General features: G+C 49.2%; 1 protein-coding gene across 1 annotated transcript in view; it reads left to right on the top strand.

Moving 5' to 3' along the window:
- The window catches only part of LOC119955839 (prostaglandin G/H synthase 1-like), a 165,852-nt gene that overhangs the window by 118,028 nt on the left and 21,605 nt on the right, over positions 1-26,219 (top strand). Inside the window, exons 7-10 of the mRNA XM_038782441.1 lie at positions 2,129-2,212; positions 7,781-8,027; positions 9,480-9,766; positions 16,804-16,951. Of these exons, the coding sequence (XP_038638369.1) occupies positions 2,129-2,212; positions 7,781-8,027; positions 9,480-9,766; positions 16,804-16,951 (766 nt within the window). The remainder of the gene's footprint in view (positions 1-2,128; positions 2,213-7,780; positions 8,028-9,479; positions 9,767-16,803; positions 16,952-26,219) is intronic.

The following is a 26,219-nucleotide window of genomic DNA, read 5'->3' as shown; positions in this document are numbered from 1 at the left end:
CTTCCCTCCAATCATTCGTTGTGTTAAAGCCTCGGTGTCCTGACTAATTTACAAATCAAACAACCTTACCAGTGTGTCAAGGGCAACTGAACTTCAGTAGCCATCCTGTCATTTTTGAGCAACGCTTCTTATTTTTGAAATAGTTCAGCCCCGCACCGATACCGTGAGATGACTGGTTCCATCCCGAACCCCACCTCTCCCAACGGAAGCAGCCAGGTGAAAATTTACCCCAGTATTTTTTTTCTTACGTTTTGATTCTAGATGAGCGCAGAGATCATTAATACCATCTCTCATATTCCTCTCCTTAGACATTGTGCTCTGTTACAAACAGCACGGTAGCACAAGTGGATAGCACTGTGGCTTCACAGCTCCAGGGCCCCAGGTTCGATTCCCCGCTGGGTCACTGTCTGTGCGGAGTCTGCCCGTTCTCCCCGTGTCTGCGTGGGTTTCCTCCTGGTGCTCACGGTATTCTCCCACAGTCCAAAGATGTGCAGGTTAGGTGGACTGGCCATGATAAAATGCACCTAAGTGTCCAAAGGTTAGGTGGGATTACGGAGATAGGGTGGGGGATTGGACGTCTCGATTGGAGGGTCGGTGCGAACTCGATGGGCTGAATAGCCTCCTTCTACACTGCAGGGATACTACGATTCTTCGATTTGTATGAATCTAATTTGTTGATCAGTTTCACGGAACCTGGCGCATTCCCAGAGCATGGTTCTGTCATGTGATGCTGTCCATTCTGCTCTGAGCCAATTTGTTTTTTCATCAGATATATTTAACATTAGATTTTGTTTTGCCTAGAAATGCAAGCAAGTCCCTTCTTGCATCGTACATGTCAGGTTAGCAAATGTAAAAGTATAGAAGCAATTATACAATGCACGTTGTGTCATTTTACCGGAAAGAGCCATCAGTCAGATCTCCCAATTGCTGCGGCATCGTCAGGTCTGTTGGAGGCAATTTGCTCTCAGGCTCGAATGAGGTTTATTTAAGGTCAGAAGGAACCAACAGGAAATGTCTGGCTTCTCTTATTTTTCAATTAAAACAAAGTGTGGCACCAAAATTAAAATGCACATCACAGTAAGGCATCTGATTTAATTATGGATTATGTTATATCAAATTTATAACCATAATTAATGATTGATAATTAATTCAAAACTTGAATATAACTTGTGCTATGTTTACAACTTTCCAATCATAAATTTGGTTGTCCGAAATGAGGGTTTTGTATGGGCTGCGAATTGTTGTAAACCTGAAGTTAAAACCACTGCTGGACAATAATAACTCATTTTTGGTTCAATGATGTTCTCAGTGGTTTACGCTGTGGGATGGTTTGGGAGACTGCTGACAACATCAGAACAATGGCACCTGTACTGAAGGGGAATGGCACAGTGGCTCAAATGTTCAAAGCATGGGGTTGACACGGCCATGTCTAACCCTGCCCTGAGGTCCTAGCAGGAGAGTTACAAGGCCCTTGATTTATTTTTCCACAATCCCACACGACTAGGTGGGCTGAGGTTCATTTTAGTACTCGCTAGCATTGTCTAACTCAGACTGGGCTTGTGACCCTGAAAACCTCTGACTTTTTGGTTCAACGCTGCAAATGCACAGGTCATTCAGCCACCAAACAGTCCTCGCGCTAATTATAATCCAGGAGCAAGACTGACCTCATTGCGAGTCTGTAAGCCTATTGCTTGCTGAAGCTTGCAACCTCATCTCCTGTCAGAACAATCCTGAAAGAGATAAATCATATGAATAATCCACCCCTTTATCATAATTACCTAATTAAACTTTGCTTTGGTAGCTAACAGTGGGGAAATGCAACCATTAACTGCGGTTGAAGACGACAATTTGTGGTCAAGTTGCCCTTTGGGAACAAGACAAGTTCAATGTGAAAACGTTGTTCTTGAGCCTCAGTTTATTCGGGAGGTGGGATTTTCCACCCGCCCCCGTGGCGTGTTTCGCGGCAGCGGAAGTGACCCGCTATTGTCAGCGGGGTTTCCCATTCTATTCCCCCCCCCCGCGGAAGATCCCAAGAGCGAGAACAGCCAGGAAATTCCAGCCATTGTGTTTGAACGGTATTAGTGGGAAAACATTTGCCTAAAAGTTAAAATGCTTCAATATTACCCAGGTGGATTTGACCCATATTTATGGATACTCTCTGGAACGTCAACATCAGCTTCGGCTCTTCAAGGACGGGAAACTCAAATATCAGGTAACTTACCAGAATCCCTCTTTTAAAAAAAGAAATGATCAGAGTCGCGATTATTGGGACTGCTTGCTAAGGTTCACCAGATAAGATTTTCAATTAGGTGCAATTTGGTGGCCTAAAGTATTGGATCACCAATTTGTGGAGTGGTGGTCAGCTAAAAGCAGCCTCAATCTCCGGTGTCGCTGGACTGCCAATTTTGGAAGCACTTGAGGGGATAGGGAAAACAGTAAACAATTTTTCTCCCAGGGCACTTCTGCAGGCAGCTGATGGCTGCTTGATGGAATTTCATGATTCACAAACAAAACACATGAATTGATTCATTTCAGATTAAGACATGTTTCTTCTACTAAAAACAGCACTATATAAATTTCCATCCTGCATCTTTCTTAGTTGGAAACAGTTTCTCGTCACCTTCATTCAAGAATAAAGACTTGAATTTATGTAGCGCCTGTCACGTACACTGCTCGCATCAATTTTGACATTTACGGCCAAGTGACAGTGGAGGACTTTCGCCCTCTGTGACTGGGAAGAACATGGCAGCCCTAAACTTCAATGCCACAGTCGATTTCCCCCCTGCACCTATGGCAGACCAGCTATGTGCCCAAAGCCCATAGCCCTCTCGTCCTACCAGGCCTAATCCAGGTCAAAATATATGTAGTACAGAGCCATAGCTCTGTACATCCGTCACCTCATGGATTCAGTATGGGTCGATGCCTGTGATATTCCACAAAGGTTCCTTGCAGAATCCTGGAAGGACACTGTGGCATTGATGTTTAGGGCTGCCATGACCTTCCTGGCCACAGAGAGCGGGTGTCCTCCACTGTCACTTGGCGCCAAGTCTGCAAGGACATGGCACAGGTGCCGCACAGGCTCCCTCATTGAGGCCTTTATTCTCCCTCCTGGTTCTCCCCTCCCTTAGGCTAACAGGGTTATGACAGGAGGCTTATCTGCTCATTCATCCCAAATGGCCAGGGTCAACTGGATGGTTATATCTTGGGGGCTCATGGATCCTGACTGGCAGGCGCTGGGGTCTGACAGAGAGCTACCCCGTTGCCTTTTGATTCCGTGCAGCCAGGCGTTGAGTCCTGAACCCTGAGGATTCATCCAATTCCTTGATTTTAGGCAGCTGATATTTTTAAGGGTTAACACTTGATGGCCAATTAGTTTAACCACCACCCCCTCACCATCACCCCCACCACCTCCCTCTCACAACCACACCCTCACCACCATCACATCACCACCAACCCCTCACCACCAACCCCTCACCACCAACCCCTCACCACCACTCCCCACCTCACCACCACTCTCCACCACCACCCTCCCACAACCACCCCCTCACCAGCACCCTATCACTACCACCCCCTCACCACCACTCTCCCACAACCACCTCTTCACCACCCCCTCACCACCACCCCATCACCACCACCCCATCACCACCGCCCCCCCACAACCACCCTCCCACAACCGCCTCATCACCACCCCTTCACCACCACCCCATCATCACCACCCCATCATTTGCCATGTGCCTGCCCACCCCATTGGCTTTTCCATGTCTTTGAAGTCCATCACGATCCCCTCACTCTTCACGACACTTCCAAGCTTTGTGTCACCTGCAAATTTTGAAATTATCCCTTTTCCACCCTGCTCTTAAGTCACTAATATATATCAACTGAAGCAGCTTTCCTCCTACTCACCCCTGAGGAAAGAAAAGAAACAGTTTACACTGGCTGATGGGTCGAGTCAAAGAAAACAGATTTAAAGTGATTGCTCGTGGGATCAAAGGCCACCGAAAGGTGTTTTTACGCAGCGGATGGTGTTGCCAATTTGCACCAGAGACGCCAATAATGTTGCTCTTTTTAATGGGTGGAATTCTATCCCACCAATCGTCACCAATAATGTTGCCAAATTAATTAGATATGGCAGCTATTAATGATAATATTGATTTTCAGAGTGGCCAGGTATCAAATGATACCACCACAAGACTTTACCGGGTATCGATCAAAGACCAAACAACCAGTTAGTCAGTTCAAGTTCAAAGATAGTTTATTTACACACAAGGATTACTTCGACATGCAACATAAAACACTGCAAGTTAAACTACAGCTAACAACTACAATAACCTATACTTAACTTCAGGGCAACCGGCTCTTTGCAGATGAACAAGGCCTTTGTTCGGATCTTGCGTGGCTGGGTAGAAGAAGTGGCTTTGTTTCTGCTGGGCTCATCTGTCTGGTAGCGATTGTTGGTCTTGAACTTGTCTTCTGGTCGTAATGCTACACTTGGTTTTAGGCGTAGGCCGGGGCCAAGAGAGACCGAACACATGGCTGTGTCTCTTTTTATCCCTCTGGGATTTTGCACTCTTTGGGCGGTCCTTAGCTTTGGACCCAATAATTCGACAGGCTTCAATCACTGCCTTCGATTTTGGCCAATAAAGGGGCGGCCAATATATAATAAAAATTAACAGCTTTGATGGCTGGGCATGTCCTGAGCAGTCATTGACCTTGGCTGTTTGGGTTTACTTAGCAAAGGGAGTGGCGCCAGTTAGTCTGCATCTGTATCGGTTACCTGAGTAGAGTCCTTTTGTTCTGTGGAAATGAGCCATTAGAATGCAAATGATTTGGGGTTTCGATCACGTCTAGCTATCTGGGTTGCAAATACACACACAAGCTCTGAGTGTGTCTGAGTCCTGGGTTGGCCATAATTCCCATGGTCCTTTGCAGGTGGCCATCTGAGATGGCTACACACAGCGGATTGGTTAGGAGGTGGAATGCACTGCCTGAGAGTGTGGCGGAGGCAGGTTCAACTGTGGCTTTGAGAAGAGAGTCAGACTTGGGGAAACTGGCAGGGGAGGTGGCGCTAACGAAACTGCTGTTACAGAGAACCAGCATGGGCTCATTGAGTCGAATGGTCTCCTTCTGTGGCTGCTCCTTTAGCAAAAATTGCGGGACAGGGAAGGAGGGTTAAAGTGACAGACGACAGGTAGCAGCTGCACTGGAGATTGAGTCAACCAGGCTGGTTCTCAGAGGAAGCAGCAGCTTTCGGCATGTATAGCTTCTGTAAACAAGCTGGCGTAATTGAGATGGATTAACAAAAGAGCCAGGATTTGCCCTGCAGGGTAACTATAGCAACCCCAGCACTGTACATGCTCTATGCCAAAAAAAACGATTTCCTTTCCCGATATCGATGTTAAGTAGGCGCACAAACATGTCATTTAAAAAAAAAATTAGCAGCATTACTGGGGTCAACTTTCCGCTTTGCTTTCCTGCACGAATTAACAAACTGCTGGCGTGATCACAGGAATGTTTGGCCTCGTACCACGGGATTTCTGAGAATGAGGTCTCTTCAAGCAGCAACAGGAAATTAAGCACCTGATCCGCTACCACAACTTAAAATAATAAAATACATTTACGTTTGCTGTCTGCCATGACAATAAAAACATTTTCTGCACGAGCCGAACACAATGATTTCTGAGAATTCCACTGCGATGCCTGAGCATAAGTTTATCATCTTTTCCGTGTCCCTCCTGATCTTTGCGACCCAGGTTGTTAGGCCTGACGGCCTTCATGCACAGCTGCTCCACTGCATTCCAGCAGGGGCTGCAGCGGTTCACACAAAGGAAGCTCAACATCACCTTCTCAAGGGCAATCAGGGATGGGCAAAAGATGCTGGACGAGCCACATCCAGAGGCCCACATCCCTAGAAATTAATTTTTGAAAGATGTTTAGGTAGGCAAATCTGTCCCAAGGCCCTACCGAGGTGTGAGCTGTGTAACGTGTGGCCCTTCGTGCATTGTGGTCACGCTCGCCTTCCCTTTCACCGTAATCTGCCACCAGAGGCTGCTACACCACAGCAGTTTGTCCGAAAAGCTCCTCATTATGCGACTCCTTTCACTGCTGGGGTGATACTTCAAAATCATTCCCTGTGGCAAACGTGCTAGCTCCTGGAGCAAAATTAGTACATGTGGCTAATTTCTAATGAACAGCGTGGATGTAGATGATGTAACAGAGCAGGTAAACTTTACTGAAGTTGTTATCTAAAGCAGTGCTTCTCAAAGTGTGGTACGCGTACCGGTGCCGGTACGCGAGCCATCGTCTGCCGGTACTTGGAGTGTTTCCAGAAAAGAAAGAGACAGTAATCCTGGATTGGCTTGTTTCGCTCACCGGTCCCTGGCACATTGAAAAAAAAAACTGCCGGTCCGCCACATCAGATAGTTTGAGAAGCACTGATCTAAAGGATCTAATGCTGTGCGGAGTTTGTATCTTCTCCGGTTTCCTCCCTCAGTCCAAAGATGTTCAGCTAAGGTGGATGGGCCATGCAAAATTTCCCCTTCGAGTCCAACAGGTGGGGTTATAGGGTTACGGGGATAGAGCGGGGGAGTGGGCCTCGGGTGGGTGGTCTTTCAGAGGGTTTGAGCAAACCCGATGGGCTGAATGGCCTCCTGATTCTATCGGAGCAACATTAGAAACAGAAAAGGTTCTGGGTTTTAGTTTATTGGGACTATTTATAATGCACATAGTAGCCTGGATTTTCATCCATAGTGTGAGCTGGAAAAATTCCAAGCTTGGTGCCCGGCCTCAAAAGAAAGTGTCCGCAAAGGCAGGATCTTCATTGCCGGGGATCGGTGCGGGCTGGCCTGGAGATACAATAATAATAAACTTTATTGTCACAAGTAAAGACTGCAACAAAGTTTCTGTGAAAAGCCCCTAGTCATCACATTACGGCGCCTATTCGGGTACACGGGGAGAATTCAGAATGTACAAATTACCCAACAGCACGTCTTTCGGGACTTGTGGGAGGAAACCGGAGCACCCGGAGGAAACCCGCGCAGACACGGGGAGACTCCACGCAGACAGTGACCCAAGCTGAGAATCGAACCAGGGACCCTGGTGCTGTGAAGCGATAGTGCTAACCACTGTGCTACCAGGCCTTGATCGCGGGCCTGGCCACCGTGGAGGCCCCTCCCCCGAGTCAGTTTCCCCTTCCCCACCCCCCGCACCCTCCCTCCCCCCCTCAGGACGGGTGGGACCATACGTAACCCACGCCAGCGGGTCTCGGTTGGCACTCGGCCTGTCGAGCACGGAGAATCGCCGGGGGAAGCCGCTTTCAACGGCTCCCGTCCGGCGTGGCGCCGATTTTCCGGCAAACAGAGAATCGGTGGCCCGGCGTCGGAGCGGCGTGGCCCGATTCTCGCACCCCCTGGCGATTCTCTAACCCGGCGAGCAAATATCTCTTCAACATAGCACAATACTTGAACTCGCACTCCAGAATGTGCAACAAGCGATGTCATTGTATCTGCCCATGCAGCCTTCAAAAATTCCAGGTATTCTGACCGTGGGTTATGAGCTTTGAATTTTTTTTGCTATTTTCGTCTCATTCAGCAGTGGGCACAGCTGCTTCAGAATACCTCAAACGCCTTATTTTCTTGCTTTTTGCTTTTCATTAAAAAGCTGGAAAATAATTCAAGTACATAGGAAGAAATGAATTCAAAGCAGGAGTGGACCTCGTGAGCCTGCTCTGCGAAGTGAAGGACTAAACCGAGAAGTGTTTAATTCACATTTGATTTGCATTAAGGTAGTGAATGGAGAAGTCGTTCCCCCGTCTGTGAAGGATGCGCCCATCAAAATGAAATATCCAAAAAGTTTACCGGAGGAAAAACGTTTGGCCTTTGGCCACGATTTATTTGGCTTGGTGCCTGGGCTGATGTTGTACGCCACCGTCTGGCTTCGCGAACATAATCGAGTCTGTGATATCCTGAAAAAAGAGCACCCAACATGGAGCGATGAACAGCTTTTCCAAACCACCAGGCTCATACTTACAGGTAGCGAGCTTCGTTGTGTTTTCAAAAAGATTTTCTGCCTTTTGACGAGTGTTTCTTTGCCCATTTTTGCTCACTGGATGTATCTGATCTCGTCATCCATGTTGGTCTTCTGAAAATGAAATGGCGCAGTGGAATGGCGCATTGCGAAATAAACCGAGAAATGTGTAATTCATTTTTGGTTTGCATTGAGGTAGTGGGTGGAGAAGTTGTTCCCACCATCTATGAAGGACGTACTCAAAATTCTAGGTACATACGGTGGCACGGTGGTTAGCACTGCTGCCTCACAACGCCAGGGACCCGGGTTCAATTCTGGCCTTGGGTGACTGTGCGGAGTCTGCACGTTCTCCCCGTGTCTGCATGATTTTTCTCCAGGTGCTCTGCTTTCCTCCCACAGTCCAAAGATGTGCAGGTTAGGTGGATTGGTCATGCTAAATTACCCTTTGGTGTCCAAAAGGTTAGGTGGGGTTACAGGGATTTGGTGGGGGAGTGGGCCTCGGTAGGGTGCTCTTTTGGCCGGTGGGAGCCGACTTGATGGGCCAAATGGCCTCCTTCTGCACTGTAGGGATTCCATGAATCTGTGATTGTACTTTCATAACTCAAACCTTCTCCCAAGAGGAAAACCTCAAGATTCAATTCGATTATGGATCATAGTCCTGTTCCTATTTCATGAAAAAGAGTAAAAACATGCTCAGTGAAGGTATGAATGATAAGTGTTTGGAAATAATGTAATGAGCAGGGTAAACATTATTACGCCGATAATAACAAATTGCATTTAAATTGTCCCCTTTAACATAGGAAAACATCCTAAAGTGTTTCTCTGAGCTGTAGTCAAAAGACAGACACCAACCAAAGAAGGACACCATAGGAGGAATGACTAAAAGCTTGGTGAAAGAAAAGATCCCAAAGGACAAGGAGGGGCGGAGTGGGGGGGGGGGGGGGGGGGGGAGTTTAGGGAGAGAACTCCAGAGTATGGGATGAGCTAGGGAAGGCACAGGTGGGGTGAAAGGAGGGTGGGAGAATCCGCAATACGCCACGGTCATAGGATCAGAGAATATGCAGGACCTTGTAGGGCTGGAGGGAGCTATAGAGGTAGAGAAGGTCAGGGTCATGGTGGACCTCAACGTGCGGATGAGAATTTTAGATCAGAGTTGTGGACTATAATGTGCTGAACACTGGAACAAGAGAGCTAGGCCTGTGCGTCCACAATGGGCCAAATGGCCTCCTTCTGCGACCTAACAATTCTGTGATAACAGTTCTGTGAAGTTTCTATGTCACTGCAAAAGTAAAATTCAAAATCGCTTATATGTCGAATTAAAAAACTAACTGAGCTCGATGCTATTGAATTGTAATTAATCGTTTACTTAATAAATGAGAAGTCATAGACTGAACTACTTGGAGACTGACAAAGTAAAATTATGATTTTAATTTTGTGCATTTGTCTCGGTTTCTCAGGGGAAACAATCAAAATAGTCATTGAGGACTACGTGCAGCACCTGAGTGGCTATCATTTCAAGTTGACTTTTAACCCTGAACTCCTGTTCAGTGAGCACTTTCAATACCGAAACCGGATTGCAGTGGAGTTCGACCACCTCTATCATTGGCATCCACTAATGCCCGACAGCTTCATTGTAAAAGGCCAAGAGTTTCCTTACGAAGAATTTCTTTTCAACACCGATATCCTCTTGAATTTCGGAGTGGAAGCTTTAGTCGAATCATTTTCAAAACAGAGATCAGGACGGGTAAAAATGTATTTTTATTTATAACGATTAAAAACCTGAAGGCACTTGAAGGTTCATAGTAACGGAGAAACTTGCTTTGGGCTGGAAGAGTATGTGGATTTCAGGTAGCATTAGTGTTAGTGTTACTGCCTGACATTCAGATATACTGTCTGGGATCATGCAGTCGAATCAAAGTATTTAACAGAGGCTGAAACATTACTAATGATATTGTCCATTGTTCTCCATTTAATGCTCTAAAGGTGGGACTATACCTTTATAGGTATTATTTAATGCTCTAAAGGTGGGACTATGCTCTATACAGGTGAGACCCAGTACATCGCCACTGATGTTACTTGGATATTGGGCTGCCATTGACAATGATATTGGGCAACTAAATAGAAATCAAACATTAAAATTGTAGGCTTGAGGACTTCTGGTGGCGACCATGGAGGAGTAGGTCGCACATTCGATAGCTCCCGCTTGAAACGGACTTTCGGACCTTTTTTCCCGACTTTTCTTGGACTTTAGGGGATAGATCGGGGTAGTGGACGATATTAAGAAGGATTCCCCCTCCGATGTATGGCTAATTGGACTAGGAGTGGCCGTGTGAAAAGACTCAGCCCGGATAGAGTGAAGCAGTCGGAGCTGGTACCACGGCGCAGCATGGCGGAGGGTCAGGACCAGGGAGCGGCGGCTCAGTGGTCTAAGGAGCAGCAGATAACTTCTTTAAGGACGGTTTCACTGAGCTGAAAAAGGAAACACTGGACCTGATCAAGGCTGTGATCGATCAAGTGGTTTTGAATCAGGCGGCCCAAGGGAAGGCGATACAAGAAATTGAGCAGAAGTTGTCCAGCCAGGAGGACTATCTAACCGTGCTAAGGTGGAGGTGTTGGATGAGCGCCGTAAGAGAATGTAGGAGAAGTTGGAGGACCTGGAGAACAGGTCCAGGAGGCAGAACTTAAGGATCGTTGACGTCCCCGAAGGAATTGAGGGGTCGAATGCGGGAGCATACGTGGCGAGCATGCTGGAGACGCTGATGGGGGCCGGGGCGTTTTCTTGCCCCGTGGAAGTGGACGGAGCGCATCGAGCCCTTGCAAGGAAACCTAAGGCAAATGACCCACCGAGGGCCATGGTGGTGTGTTTCCACCATTTTACGGACAAAGAACTCGTCTTGCGGTGGGCCAAGAAGGAGCGGAGCAGCAGATGGGAGAACAGCGAGGTGCTGGGAGCGGAGCTGGCTAAGAGACGTGCTGAGTTTAACCCGGTGAAGGCGATCCTCTTCAAGAAGGGGGTGAAATTCGGGTTGCTGTATCCAGCATGGTTGTGGGTTACGCACGCAGACCGGCACTTTTACTTTGAGGCACCGGACGATGTATGGTCATTTATCAAAGAAAAGAAGTTGGAAACGTCTTAAAGGACACTTAAATCTTGAAGGAGTTATTTGGCGGCGGTTTGTATCGGTTCAAATAAGAATGTATGTAGTTCAGGGTTAAGTATTGGGCTGGGGTGGTGGTTTGAGGTGCTTTGTTTTTGCAGAGATAGGATGCGGAGGCGGGGAAGGGGAGCCCCAAAGTTGGTGCTATTCTTAGGGAGGTTGGGTTTGGTTCCAAGCGATTGTTTCTCCATTGGTTTATGTTACTTTCTTTTACTTGAGGTTGTTTAATTAGTGGGGACTGCGATGTTGCTAAATGGTTTATGCATGTTGGGAGAGGGGTTCGAACAATAGGGAGCCAGACTGTTTGGCACCTAGGGAGGGGGCTGTCGGGGTCAGCGTGGTTCAGCTGATTCTCGGAAGCGAGGTGGGGGCTGAACATGTGCTAAGATGGTGCTTGAGCTGGGGAATCAGGGTTCGGAAGGGGGAGGGGGAGGCTGCTTCGTTAACAGGGGAGGAACTATTATCGGGGAACAAAAGGGAAGTTGGGGACGGTCGCTACTTGTGGGGGAGCTTAGGGAAGCGGGGGGCGCGGGCTCTGGGCTGGCCCATAAAAGGTTATGGCTAGTCGGTGGTGGGGGGGGGGGGGGGGGGGGGGGGGGTTGGCAGCCCCCCCGTCCAGGCTGATTACGTGGAATGTGAGGGGTATGAACGGGCTGGTCAAAAGGGCTTGCCTTTCCGCACATTTAAAGGGGCTGAAGGCAAACGTAGCAATGCTTCAGGAGACACATCTAAAGATTATTGATCAGACGAGATTGAGAAAGGGGTGGGTTGGTCAGGTGTTTCACGCTGGACTCAAAGACCAGGGGGGGGGGGGGGGGGGGGGGGGTAGCGATATTAGTCAGCGAGATATATTATGGTGAGTGGGAAGCTGGAGTGTGTACGGGTGGTGCTTGTAAACGTCTATGCTCCGAACTGGGACGATGTGAGATTTATGAGACGGGTATTAGGCAAGATCCCGGACCTAGAGTCTCATGGCGTGATCATGGGGGGGGGGGGGGGGGGGGGGGGGGGGGGACCTTTAACACGGTCATGAATCCCGATCTGGACTGGAAGGAGGCCTGCCGCGCGCAGCGAAGGAGCTGAGGGGTTTCATGGAGCAGATGGGGGGGGGGGGAGTTAGACCCGTGGAGATTCGAATGGCCCAGGGCAAAGGAGTTTTTGTTTTCCTCTCATGTCCATAAAGTTTACTCCCGCATTGATATTTTTTGTTCTAAGCAGGGCGCTAATTCCAAAGGTGGCAGAGACGGAATATTCGGCGATTGCAGTCTCTGATCATGCCCGGCATTAGGTGGATTTGCAGCTGAGTGAGAAGAGAGGGCAGCGCCCGCTGTGGAGGCTGGATGTGGGGTTGTTAGCGGACGAAGTGGTCTGCGGGCGGGTGAATAAGTCCGTTCAGAATTACCTGGATACAAACGATACGGGTGTGGTATCAGCAGTGGTGGTTTGGGAGGCTCTGAAAGCAGTTGTAAGAGGAGAACTAACTTTGATTCGGTCCCACAGAGAAAAGGTGGAACGAGCAGAAAGGGAGAGATTAGTGTGGGAGATGCTTCGAGTGGATACGGGATATCCGGAGGCCCCGGACGCGGGGCTCCTGAGGGATCGTCGGAAACTACACGCAGAGTTTGAGTTGTTGACCACGGGGAGGGTGGTGAAGCAGTTGAGGAGGGCAAGGGGGGCGGTCTACGAATATGGGGAAAGGGTGAGCAGGATGTTGGCGGACCAGCTTAGGAAGGGAGAAGCAGCTAGGGAGATTGGGAGAGTAAGAAATAGGGAGGGCAACATGATCTTGGACCCAGGGGGATGAACGACGTTTTTAAAGAATTTTATAGCAAATTATATGAGTCGGAACCCCCGTCTGGTGTAGAAGGGATGAGGCAGTTCCTTGATCAGTTGAGGTTTACGAGGGTGGAGGAGGACCTGGTCAAGGGGCTGGGGGCCCCGATTGAAGCAGAGGAAATTGTTAAAGGACTGGAGGGCATGCAGTCGGGCAAGGCTCCGGTTACCCGGTAGAATTCTATAAGAAGTTCTCAGAGGTGTTGTGCCCACTGCTGATGAGGACCTTTAATGAGGCTAAAGAGAGGGGAATCCTCCCCTAACGATGTCACAGGCCTTGATTTCACTCATCCTTAAACGAGAGAAGGACCCGGAGCAATGTGGGTCATATAGGCCGATCTCACTTTGGAACGTTGATGCCAAGGTGCTGGCTAATATTTTGGCCACTAGGATAGAAGATTATGTCCCAGGGGTGATAGGGAAGGACCAAACCGGATTTGTTACGGGTAGACAGCTCAATGCTAACGTTCGGAGACTCTTGAATGTAATTATGATGCCCTCAGAAGGAGAGGAGGCGGAGGTGGTGGTTGCGATGGATGCGGAGAAGGCTTTTGATTGGGTGGAGTGGGAGTATCTTTGGGAGACGCTGGGAAGGTTTGGGGAGGGCTTCATCGACTGGGTGCAATTTGTCTACCAGGCGCCAGTAGCGAGTGTGTGCATGAACTGTCTGAGATCGGGTACTTTAGGCTACACCGAGGGACGAGGCAGGGGTGCCCACTCTCCCCGTTGCTGTTCGCTCTGGCTATAGAGCTGTTGGCCATGGCGCTGAGAGCGTCAGGGAAGTGGCAGGGGCTGGTTGTGGGGGGGGGGGGGGGGGGGGGGGGGGCTCCGGGTTTCGCTGTATGCGGACGATCTGCTCTTGTACATCTCAGACCTGGTGGAGGGGATGGGGAGCTAATGCAGATCTTGGGGAAATTGAACATGGAAAAAAGTGAATTGTTCGTGATCCAGGCAAGGGGGCAGGAGAGGAGACTGAAGGAACAGCAGCTCCGGATGGTAGAGAGGAGCTTTCGCTACCTGGGAATACAGGTGGCTCAGAAATGGGAGGCATTACACAGGCTCAACCTAACCCGGCTGGTGGAGCAAATAGAGGGGGACTTTAAAAGATGGGATATGCTCCCGTTATCGTTGTTGGGGAGGGTGCAGACCGTGAAAACGATGGTCCTCCCCAGATTTCTGTTTGTCTTTCAGTGCCTCCCCATCTTCCTCCCTAAGGCCTTTTTCAAGCAGGTAAACAAGATTATTTTGGGCTTTGTGTGGGTGAATAAAACATGAAGAATATGATGTTGGAGCGCAGTCGGAGGGAGGGTGGGTTGGGGCTGCCGAAGTTCCGCAACCACTACTGGGTGGCGAATATGGCGATGATTAAGAAGAGGGTAATGGGGTAGGGGTCGACATAGGAGCGGATGGATGCGGCGTCATGCAAAGGCACCAGTTTGGGAGCATTGGTAACGGTACCTCTGCCATTCTCGCCTGCCTGTTACTTCACTAGACCGGTGATGGTGGCGGCACAGGATATGGGGTCAATGGAGGAGGTATAAGAAGGTGGAGGGTGTGTCGGTCTGGACCCCGATTTGCAATAACCACAGGTTCGCGCTGGGCAGGATAGATGGCGGGTTCCGAAGTTGGCAGAGAGCAGGAATTAGACGGATGGGAGATCTATTCATAGACGGGAGTTTTCCCAGTCTGAAGGCGCTAGAGGACAAGTTCAAGCTGCAGCCGGGGAATGGTTTCAGATATTTACAAGTCCGGGACTTTCTGAGGAAACAGGTGTTGGCTTTCCCGCTGATCCCGCTATGTGGGATACAGGACAGTGTAATGTCTGGTACCTGGATGGGGGAGGGGAAAGTGCCAGATATCTATCAGGAGTTGTTGGAGGCGGAGGAGACCCCGGTGGAGGAACTGAAGGGCAAGTGGGAGGAGGACCTAGGTGGGAAGTTAGAGGCGGGTCTGTGGGCGGACGCCCTAAGCAGGTCCTCATCATGTGCTAGGCTCAGTCTAATACAGTTTAAGGTGGTACACCGGGCACACATGACGGCGGTGAGGATGAGCGTTTTTCGGGGTAGAAGGTAGATGTGCGAGGTGTGCAGGAAGCCCAGCAAACCATGTCCACATGTTCTGGGCATGCCCGAAGCTTGGAGGATTCTGGCAGGGGTTTGCCAAGGCAATGTCCAAGGTGTTAGATACGGGTGGTGCCAAGTCCAGAGATGGTGATCTTCGGAGTGTCAGAAGACCCGGGAGTTCAGGGAGTGAAAGAGGCCGACGTTCTGGCCTTTGCTTCCCTGACGGGGTCAATGTTGGGGTTCTCTCGGAGGTGGCAGCCGTTCGTCGACTTTCTCGGGGAAAATTAAAATGGCAGCAGAAGCAGCATTCTGAAGGGGGAGGTGCAATATGGTTAAGGGATGTACAGAAGGGGTTGGGTGGGAAATGTCTAGTTTACCATGTTGATGTTTATGTTATTATTGGTTTTTTTTTGTTATTATAAAAATGTTGCAAATGCTTCAATAAAAATATATTTTTTTTAAAATTTGTCGGCTTGAAAGGGTTAGATGTGTGGAGATAAACAACACTATGAGAGGGTAAATATGTGTTCCTAGGAGCTGTACACAACTTTGTCGTAAAGTTGCAGAATTCTGAGCACACCCTTGACAGGACATCCCAGTGTTTCTATCCAGACCAGCACAACATTTTCAACAATCGCACTCAATGCTAAAATTAAGGCAGGTTGGATTCTGAAAACAAAGCTAATGGACAACTGTAGTTTATCGCTTCCAATGTTGAGAGAACAATCTTGTACATTTTTCAGTATGTTTATCGACCTGTTAACAAGGCTCATCGTATCCAAGAAACTCCATGTGACCAGATTCAAACACACACCCATCTGCTTCCATTAGTTCATTTTATCTGCATTATCATAGAGCTTTACATAAATTTATGTCCCCTGGTTATTAATCCCTCTACTAAGGAAAACCGATGGGTCACTGTCTGTGCGGAGTTTGCACGTTCTCCCCGTGTCTGCGTGGGTTTCCTCCGGGTGCTCCGGTTTCCTCCCACAGTCCAAAGACATGCAGGTTAGGTGGATTGGCCATGATAAATTGCCCTTAGTGACCAAAGAAGGTAAGGAGGGGTTATTGGGTTACGGGAATAAGGTGGAAGTGAGGGCTTAAATGGGTTGGTGCAGACACGATGGGCCGAATGGCCTCCTTCTGCACTGTATGTTCTATGTGATCTGTATGTTCCTTCCCATCTATGTCCCTCATAATTTTGTACACCTTGATCACATCGCCCCTCAGCCTTCTCTGCTCTAAGGAAAACAACCCAGCCTCTCTTCATAGCTGAAACCTGCCCACCAGGTGATCCTGGTGAACCTCCTCAGCACCCTCTCTAGTGCAATCACATCCCTCCTCTAATGTGGCGACGAGAACTGTACACAGTACTCCAGCTGTGCTGACTGAGCAATTATACAGTTCCATAATAACCTCCCTGCGCTTACCTTCTCTGCCTCAGCTAATAAGGGCAACTATCCCTCATGCCTTCCTAACAAGTACATTGTGGTAGCCATTGAAACATGTCAGCCGGTTTGTTTACCATTCACACGTTTTAATTTTGGAAACTTGGCAGGCTGCGTGGCTTCACCCAAGTTTAATTTTATTTCCTTCCTGGTCGGAACAAGGTGTCAAGGTACAATTGTTCAATACTAAATTGTCAGTGTTCAAGAATTAAATAAGGATTTTGTAATGCCAAAAGCAAGCATGGATCTGTTTACAAATGGCTAATATTGTTATTACAGATCGGCGGAGGGAAGAATATCCACAAAAACATTCTTCACGTGGCAATTGGCGTCATTGAACATGGGAGACAGTTAAGGCTTCAGCCATTTAATCAGTACCGGAAATGGTTTGGTCTAACCCCCTACAAATCGTTCCAGGAGCTAACGGGTAAGGTTCTATCAAATAGGTTGCTGAATTCATAAGAACCATATTTTCCCATCTCCCCGGCAGTGCGGTTGGGATGGTGGGAGCCTACAGGGGATTTCCCAGGGGCAGACTGGGGAGTGCATCAACTGCCTGTTCAATGGAGGTGAGAAGCCAATTCATCCAATAAAGGCCCCTCGTGACGGCCATTTTGAGGCCATCAGAGTGGTCCCTCTCGTCGTGCGCAGAGGCTGCCAGCTCAGTCAAGGCGGCCTCCTAGCAGCAATACAGGGGTGCTGATTGGACGCTCCGCGCCCACGGAGATGAAAGGCTGCAAGCACGTCCATCAGTAAAGGTTTTCCTTCCACCCTGACGATCCGACAAGCTTTGGGCCTCTTTACCTGTTGGCTTTTTACACAGGCAACTGAGGGTGACTCCATGTTGAGATGCCCTCACGCTCGTCTGTCTATCTCGGCAGCACCCACCTCTCCCAGTGGGGCTTTCAGCCTTAAAACACTGCGGGCCTTCTAATTGGGTCTCCAGCCTCAGGGACCAAATGGCAAACATGGATGCCGCCATTTAGGAGGCTCCCAACAAGAAAACATAATTGGGACCCTCGGATGGACCTGACATCGGAAAATCCAGCCCATCATTTAGAGGTGTGTTGTGGAAATTTAGCCAATAAATGTAATGGGGGAAGTTTTATCTCTCTAGATTGGATCAAGTGAGAAGTAAAGGACGGGATTCTCTCAGCCCGGGCCGGAGAATTGCCGGGACTGGCGCAAATCGTGCAACGCCGCCCCGACGCCGGTCCACTGATTCTCCGGAGAGATGAGAATCGCCACCATTGGCGCCGGCGTGGTCGGCGCGGCGCCGGTTGGGGGCCACGCTACGCAGCTCCTCCGGCGATTCTTGACCCGGGATGGGCCGAACGGCGTACAAAAAAACCCGAGTCCCGCCAGCGCCGTTCTAACCCGGTCTTACCCGGCGGGATCTCGGCGTGAATGGATCTGGGGGTGGCCTGGTTTGGGTGGGTGGAGGAGGGGGAGGGTCTGACCCGGGGGGGGGGGGGGGCTCGGCTGTGGCCTGGCCCGCGATCGGGGCCTACCGATCATAAGGCCGGCCTCTTGTGCTGGGGGCCTCTTTTGTTCTGCGCTGGCCTCTGTAGCCCTATGCCATGTTGCGTCGGTGCCGGCGCAGAGAAGGGAGCCACTGCGCATGTGCAGCAATCGCGCCGGTCCCACTCCGCATGCGCAGACCCACAGCGCCCATCTGACGCCGGGATCGGCAGCTGGAGCGGCGTGGGTCGCTCCAGTGCCGTGCTCACCCCATGTAGGGGTCAGAATCGCTGCTCCTGAGGGCATGCTGACGCGTCGAGAAACGCGACGGTGTTTACGATGACATCAACACTTAGCCTCAGAATCAGAGAATCCCGCCCAAAGTATTTCAAACCCACTGCCAACTCGCCTACTTCCGGTTTCAGAGGGGAGTCAGAATTGGGGTTGAGGTGAGGTTGGGAGACAGGTAACTTAGTAATCCACTCACAGGTAGGCGAGTTGGTGCCTGCCTGCCTCGCAATTTAGCAGGTTTTCAAATTTTTATCTGAAGTCAGCCAGGGGATAAAAGGGACACATGAGGAGCGGGAAACATGCACTGCCTGTGGATCAGGAGATGCAGAAATGTTTCCTCCAGGCTCAACAAACTAACCCCTAGCTGGACCTGGCGTGATTTCCCATTGCCCATCCTCTGTCTTCAACAGCTGCCCTAGTCACCACCTGCTCCCCTGCAGTCTTCCAATCGTCCGCTCCCCCACAACCTCCCAGCCCCTTGACCTCCCCTACGATCGCCTGTGCAATCTCAAACCATCCCGAAATCCACCAATCTTCACTATAATCCAGTATCTGTTTTTTGCCTGCTGTAGGGTGCCTCACAAACCTTATTGAGTTCTTTGAGAAGCTGAACAAACAGGTGGACGAGGGTAAAGCAGTTGATGTGGTGTATATGGATTTCAGTAAAGCATTTGATAAGGTTCCCCACGGTAGGCTATTGCAGAAAATACGGAGGCATGGATTGAGGGTGATTTAGCGGTTTGGATCAGAAATTGGCTAGCTGTAAGAAGACACAGAGGGTGGTGGTTGATGGGAAATGTTCAGTTACTAGTCATGTACCACAAGGATCTGTTTTGGGGCCACTGCTGTTTGTCATTTTTATAAATGACCTGGAGGAGGGCATAGAAGGATGGGTGAGTAAATTTGCGGATGACACTAAAGTCGGTGGAATTGTGGACAATGCGGAAGGATGTTGCAGGTTACAGAGGGCCATAGATAAGCTGCAGAGCTGGGCTGAGAGGTGGCAAATGGCGTTTAATGCAGAAAAGTGTGAGGTGATTCATTTTGGAAGGAGTAACAGGAATACAGAGTACTGGGCTAATGGTAAGATTCTTGGTAGTGTGGATGAGCAGAGAGATCTCGGTGTCCATGTACATAGATCCCTGAAAGTTGCCACAGGGTTGTTAAGAAGGCGTACGGTGTGTTAGTTTTTATTGATAGAGGGATTGTGTTTCGGAGCAATGAGGTCATGTTGCAGTTGTACAAAACTCTGGTGCGGCCGCATTTTGAGTATTGCGTGCAGTTCTGGTCGTCGCATTATAGGAAGGATGCGGAAGCATTGGAAAGGGTGCAGAGGAGATTTACCAGAATGTTGCCTGGTATGGAGGGAAGGCTGAGGGACTTGAGGCTGTTTTCATTAGAGAGAAGAAGGTTAAGAGGGGACTTAATAGAGGCATACAAGATGATCAGAGGATTAGATAGGGTGGACAGTGAGAGCCTTTTTCCTCGGATGGTGATGGCTAGCACGAGGGGACATAGCTTTAAATTGAGGGGTGATAGATATAGGACAGATGTCAGAGGTAGGTTCTTTACTCAGAGAGTAGTAAGGGCGTGGAATGCCCTGCCTGCGACAGTAGTGGACTCGCCAACATTAAGGGCATTTAAATGGTCATTGGATAAACATATGGATGATAAGGGAATAGTGTAGATGGGCTTTAGATTGGTTTCACAGGCCGGTGCAACATCGAGGGCCGTACGGCCTGTACTGAGCTGTAATGTTCTATGTTCCACCCAGGCAGGAAACCTACTGAAAAAAATGTGAAAGACAAATTAAATCCTGCAGAGCATCTGGTAAACTCTGACCTATGGGGTTTGCCATGAGTAAACATTGAAGTCCCCTGGTGAATATCAGAGCCAGTCTTGTTTCTAACCCTTTACCAGCATCGTCACATTGTACTTCTGGTTTCCTTGTTTAACGGTGTCTATACTGCAGTCTTTAGGACGAAGAGCTAATGTAGCTTACTCTGTTCTTTGTTGTACCCGGTTTTCTATCCATACTTGGAAGATAATCTTGATCACAATCTTTAAAGAGGTACTGATAGTCCACCGCAAAACACGCTGCCGGGGGGGGGGGGTTAGAAAATGCCACCCATAAATATTTAATATTGCTGTTGGTTTAATTTTGGTGACCATTTTTGTAAAAGTTAACATGATGAACAGCAATATTTGGCAGATCAAGGCAGTGACAATTAAACAGAAACTTGATGTGCATCAATATTGACCTCCACATTTTCTGTCTTGCATAGATTCATGGGGTTAGCAAAGGTTGGATTTCATTCAGAAGTGGAAGCTCATTGTTTTAATTCTCCACTTTGCTCCCACTCTGACCTTTCTGTCCTTGACCAGGTACAGTGTTCCAACATAGCTCAATGTAAGCTTGAGGAACAGAACCTCTTCTTCCAAATCTACAGCCTCTTAGTCTCAACACTGGAGTGTTTTAGATTTTAGATCATAAACTCTGCCTCCATTTTGTTTTGGGTTTTCTGTTCTGGTGCTGTTTTTTCTTAATTCTTTATTCCGTCACTTAGCACTCTGACCACTCACCCCTCATCGAGGCACATCTTTTCTTTCTTTACCCTTTGGCGCCATGACACCTTGTGCCACTTTATAGTCTACTGGCCTCCACCCTCTCTCTTCCTTCTCCCTCCCTTTCACGGGCTCAGAATCTACCGCATTTCTATCCTTCCTCCGTTCCGACGAAGGGTCACCAACCTGAAACGTTCGGCCGGGATTCTCCGAGCCCGCGACAGGTCAGAGAATCGCTGGGGGCGCGGGAAATTCCCACCGCACCGACACTGCCCGCAGATTCGGCAGGCACCGGTTGGGGGCCGCTGAAATAGGCCGCCGCAGCGATTCTCCGCGGGTGACGGGCCGAACTCTCGCCGAGTTCAGCCGTCCCGCCGGCGTGGTTCAAACCTGGTACCACCCGGCGGGTGCTCAGACCCACGACCGCTGTGGACGGCCTGGTGGGGGGTGTGGGTGGGGGGGGGTGGGAGGAGCTGACTCCCGGGGAACCTCCACGGGGTCCAGACCCACGATCGGGGGCTTTCGATCGGCGGGCGGCCGCGATCTGGAGGGGGCCACCCTCCTTCCGCACGGGCACGCTGTTGGGTCCCCGACATGTTGCTCTGAGCAGGCACAGAGACGGCAACACGCGCATGTGCAGGCGCGGAAACAGCCTTTCAGCGCCGGAGCAGTACGCAGCACTCCGGCACCATGCTAGCCCCCTAAAACCGGTGAATTGCTGGGCCAGGAGGCCCGTTGAGGCCGGTGTACGCCACTCCGGTGTTTACGCTGGCTTCAACATTTGGCCGGGATTTCAGAGAATCCCAACCATGATCTCTGTTTCTCTCCACAGATGCTGCCTGACCTGCTGAGTATTTCCAGTATTTTCCTTTAGATTTGCAGCCCCTGCGGTATTTTGTGTTTGGAACTCATTGCCTGAAAGGGTGGTGGAGGCAGAGACCCTCATAACATTTAAGAAGTATTTAGATGAACACTTGCGATCCCAAGGCATACAAGGCTACGGAACAAGTGCCATAAAATGGGATTAGAATGGTTAGGTTGCTGTTATGCAGCCTTGATAGGCTGAAGGGCCTTTTCTGTGCTATATGACTCTATGACTAATCCCCACCAGAGACTTCCCTTGTCCAGAGACCTCCCACACCAGAGAACCCCCAGCAGAGACCCTCACCCCACCACAAGAGGACAGCTCTCACACAGATCCCCCCCCCCCAAACAGGAGACCCCCTCCTCAAGAGAACCCCCAACAGGCCCCCTACCAGACTCCCATCAGACCCCACCCACCAGACAACTACCTTCTCATATGAGGGAATGCCTCATAGTAGGGAACACCACACAACAGGGAGCCCCCATAATAGGGAAATCTACACAAGAGGAACTCCCCCATATCAGAGGTCCCCCATAGTAGATAGCTTCCCATAGGAGAAAACCTCCTAAAGCAGAAAACGTCCCACAGAAGGGAACCCCCACATTGCAGAGAACCCTCCCCTCCCCCATTGCAGAGAACCCCCCATAATCAGCGAACTCCCCCATAGCAGAGACTCCCCTATAATCACAGACCCCCACCAAATAACAGAGAGACCCCTCCCTCCCATTAGTCACTCCTGCCTGGAAGCTAAACAGCACTCCAGGCAGAAAAATGAAAAAAAAAATCATTGCTTTTTCACTCACCTGTCCCTTAGAAGGCAGCAGCTGTTGATTAATAGAAAGCTGAAGCCACATTACAAGGCTTTAATCCCCCTCAAATCCCTTGATCTGAAAGGCTTCTATTCACTTCAAAGAGAAATAACTTTTAGTGGAGTATAATAGACAGCTTCCATTCAGCCAGATGTGGGGAGCACGGTAGCATGGTGGTTAGCATAAATGCTTCACAGCTCCAGGGTCCCAGGTTCGATTCCCGGCTGGGTCACTGTCTGTGTGGAGTCTGCACGTCCTCCCTGTGTGTGCGTGGGTTTCCTCCGGGTGCTCCGGTTTCCTCCCACAGTCCAAAGATGTGCGGGTTAGGTGGATTGGCCATGCTAAATTGCCCATAGTGTCCTAAAAAGTAAGGTTAAGGGGGGGAGGGTTGTTGGGTTACGGGTATAGAGTGGATACGTGGGTTTGAGTAGGGTGATCATGGCTCGGCACAACACCGAGGGCCGAAGGGCCTGTTCTGTGCTGTACTGTTCTATGTTCTATGTCTGGATTGTTTAATTTAGTTTCCCTTTACACCTGAATGCATCTCAAGTACCCTGCTGTGAAACTAGCCAGGATGTTTATACACATCTAGGAGCTAAGTGTTTTCACTTCCTTTTTATCTCAGCATAAAGCATTTAAAAGGTTTTGATGTGGTCATGAGCTGTCAATCATAGCAAGATGTTTATAAACATTTAACTGAACAGTTAGGCTAACTTAAATATGTCTGCACCGGATTCTCCAAATGGCCAGGAACTAACGGCCATGTCTGGGAGACCTCACCATGGCGCCGTTTAGCACTGGTGCACACAAATGCGGACCAGGCATAATGATACCTGGTTGTGTCTCCCAGGCCATCGGATACCCCCGGGTCGTCAGGCTCTGGGCAGGGTGGTATGCTGGTACCCAAGTTCCCAGGCAATGCCACCCGGGCACTGTGCTAGTGCTAGTGTGGCACTGCCAGGGTCCCCAGGTGGCACTGCCATGCTAAGGTGTCCAGGTGCCAGGTTGCCTGTGCCAGGGATTGGGCCCGAGGTGCCCTACTACCCTTATGAGGTGGGGTGAGCAGGGGCTCGAGGATTCCCTAACAGTTAAGTTGGGGCATTGGGAGGGGGGTCAGGTAGCCACTCTGGCGGGTTGAGAGATCGGGGCAGCATTTAGAAATGGAGGTAAGTACGGCCTCAGCGAGGCGTTCCTTATCGAGGCGGCAAAAACACGAGTCCATTCGTGAGCGGGGTCATTCTCGGTGCTGCAGGGTAAAGCTACCCTGAACAGGACAATTTTTTTTCCCCCGTTAAATCGCGCCCGTGATGTAAACAGCGCAAAAGATAAAACGAGCAAGCCTGTTGCCATACATAGTGAAAGGCTCATACTCAGGGAAGAAGTTCCTTCAGCCAAAACTCATGGATTTCTCAGAGAATAGAGGGGATTATCCGTGCTCTCCGTGGCATGTTACTGCCTTTGGCCAGTGGGATCTTCTGGTCCAGCCACTGTCGATGGGATTTCCCATTGGATCCACGCCTCCCCCCCTCGTCGCTGGCAAAGCGGGGGTTCGCTTTCGGCAGAACCAGATGATCCCGCTGGCGAGGTCGGCCGGAAAATCCCCCCCAACAGTTTTGTGGAACATGTTGCACAAGTGCTTTGGATTCCCCTGAGTATCACCTCACCTTATTACTTTTTCTGAGTTACAAAGCCAGGGCTCAGAGCGTGGACTGGGGCAAACCCCTAATCCAGCTTCTTTCCTGCTCCAAAAAACATTCAAATTCAAATTGAATCCAATTCATGGTCCCCACAAGAGAGACACACCAAATCTTAGCCAAAAGGCAGAACAGATACGACACTGGAGTTGGACGTCTCTGACGTAGGGTCTACATAATTGGAAGTTGGTTGGGTCACTGCTGAACAGGTGCAACCTCCGCCGGCTCAGCGGCCAGAGATCTGGCTGTTGCTCCGCCTCTGGCTCAGTGCCTCTCCCGGGAGTTGTTTGTTCCCTTCCCCCCCCCCCCCCCCCCCCCCGTAATGAGAAAGTGCAGGAATTTAGGGTGGCGTGAAAGTGACCCTGTTAAGCTGACAGTGGAGGGGAGAGGCTTGAGGAAGACAACTGTGAGGAAAAGGAGCATGAGAGCAATAAGATCTGCTGAAATGGAGATTTAAGGGGGAGGGTGTAATCAGGAATGTGTGTGACAGGATGGCATGTCCATTAAAGGAGAGCTACGAAGGAGAAGGCTCGGGAGATGAGAGAGTGATGGCTACCTATTAGTGCCAGGAAACTCAACAAACTGTGAGTGCCAGGCAAGAGCCAGCATGGCTCGACGGGAAAATCTAGGCTCTCATGCACAGCCACGTTTGAAGTCAGTTTCATTTGATGTTTGTCTTGGAGTTTTTCATTTTTTTTTATTTCAGTCATTAGACAAGTAGCTGATACTTATTGAGCTGATTGGTTGTTGTTTCGGTAGATGACAAGGCAGCAATTTACTCTTTGCACAAGTCTTTGCAAGCCTTCAAAATTCTGTGAGTAATGCTTATTGAAGCCAATGATAATTTACTTAGGGGTTAAAAAAATTGCAAACTTCCCACCAAAGAGCTTAGAATGGAATTGTTATCAAATGGGTGCTTTTATTCAGAATAGGGAAACCAATCACATTCCATAAGCCTGTTTAGAGCATAAATGATCAAAATCCATTTGGACACGAAGTCTGAACAAGGGGAAGGCAACAGGAAGGGGATTACTGGGACAATTGCACTATAATTGCCGTATTACTCAACTCAAACAGTTGCTTACTCTCTCCCTGCTGTGTGCTGTACATAATTCTCAAAATGGCTTACCCTCTTTAAACAGAAATCTGAAAACTATGAAGTAACAGCCATTCTGTCCCGACAGGGGAATAAGAAAGCAGATAGGGCTGCGTCAGCTATAACCGGGTACGGTATTTGCATTTCAGTCAACATTAAATGAATAGGCTGATGCATCACCAATCAGCTTTGGGCACGTATGGTGGCGAGGCGTCTGGGGCAACGTTCATGTGAGTGAGCTAGCTGGAATGGACACGTTATATTTTCAAAGGAACACATCTATCATGATTTTCTGACAACCGACAGATAATTTGTCATCAATCTTTAATTCACTTGTGAGACAGTTGCCACATCTGAATTGAACTCCATGCAACGTATCAGATGACAGTCAGAGTTAAAATGCAAATTCAGGCACGCCGCTCTATGGGCAACTTGGAGGCTGATCGGATGTTTAGCTGATAAAGATCATTCTTATTGTGTTTTAATGAATTTTCCATTCTCTGTTGGAATTAATGCAAAATACTGCAGAAATGAAAACAGAAAGTATTGGAAAGTATTGGAAAAACTCAGCCGGCTTTAGGTGTAAAAACCCACCACATTTCTGCCCTCTTCAGTTATTGTTTTAAAAATGTTTTAAATTAGTTTTTCCTTTATATGCACAATGAAAAAAATCAAAATAAACATAAGCAAATCTATACACATTACTTGCAGTTTACAATTTACAGGTGCCCAGCTTTTGAGTTAGCCTCCTAACCCCAACTCCCCCTACTTCCTCGAGACCCTTGTTCCCCATCTTGCTGTCTGGCGTGTTTTCTTTGCTTGCTTGTTCATCAGTCCTCTACATACCTGGGTAGCATATTGATGCATGTGTCTGAAGAGGAATCCTATCGTATTCCCAGCACTTTCTGTTTTTA

This window comes from Scyliorhinus canicula, chromosome 21 (genome assembly GCF_902713615.1).
Source record: "Scyliorhinus canicula chromosome 21, sScyCan1.1, whole genome shotgun sequence".
Classification (NCBI taxonomy): domain Eukaryota; kingdom Metazoa; phylum Chordata; class Chondrichthyes; order Carcharhiniformes; family Scyliorhinidae; genus Scyliorhinus; species Scyliorhinus canicula.
The sequence above is the reverse complement of the archived record's forward strand: the minus strand, read 5'-3'. Positions and strand labels throughout refer to the sequence as shown.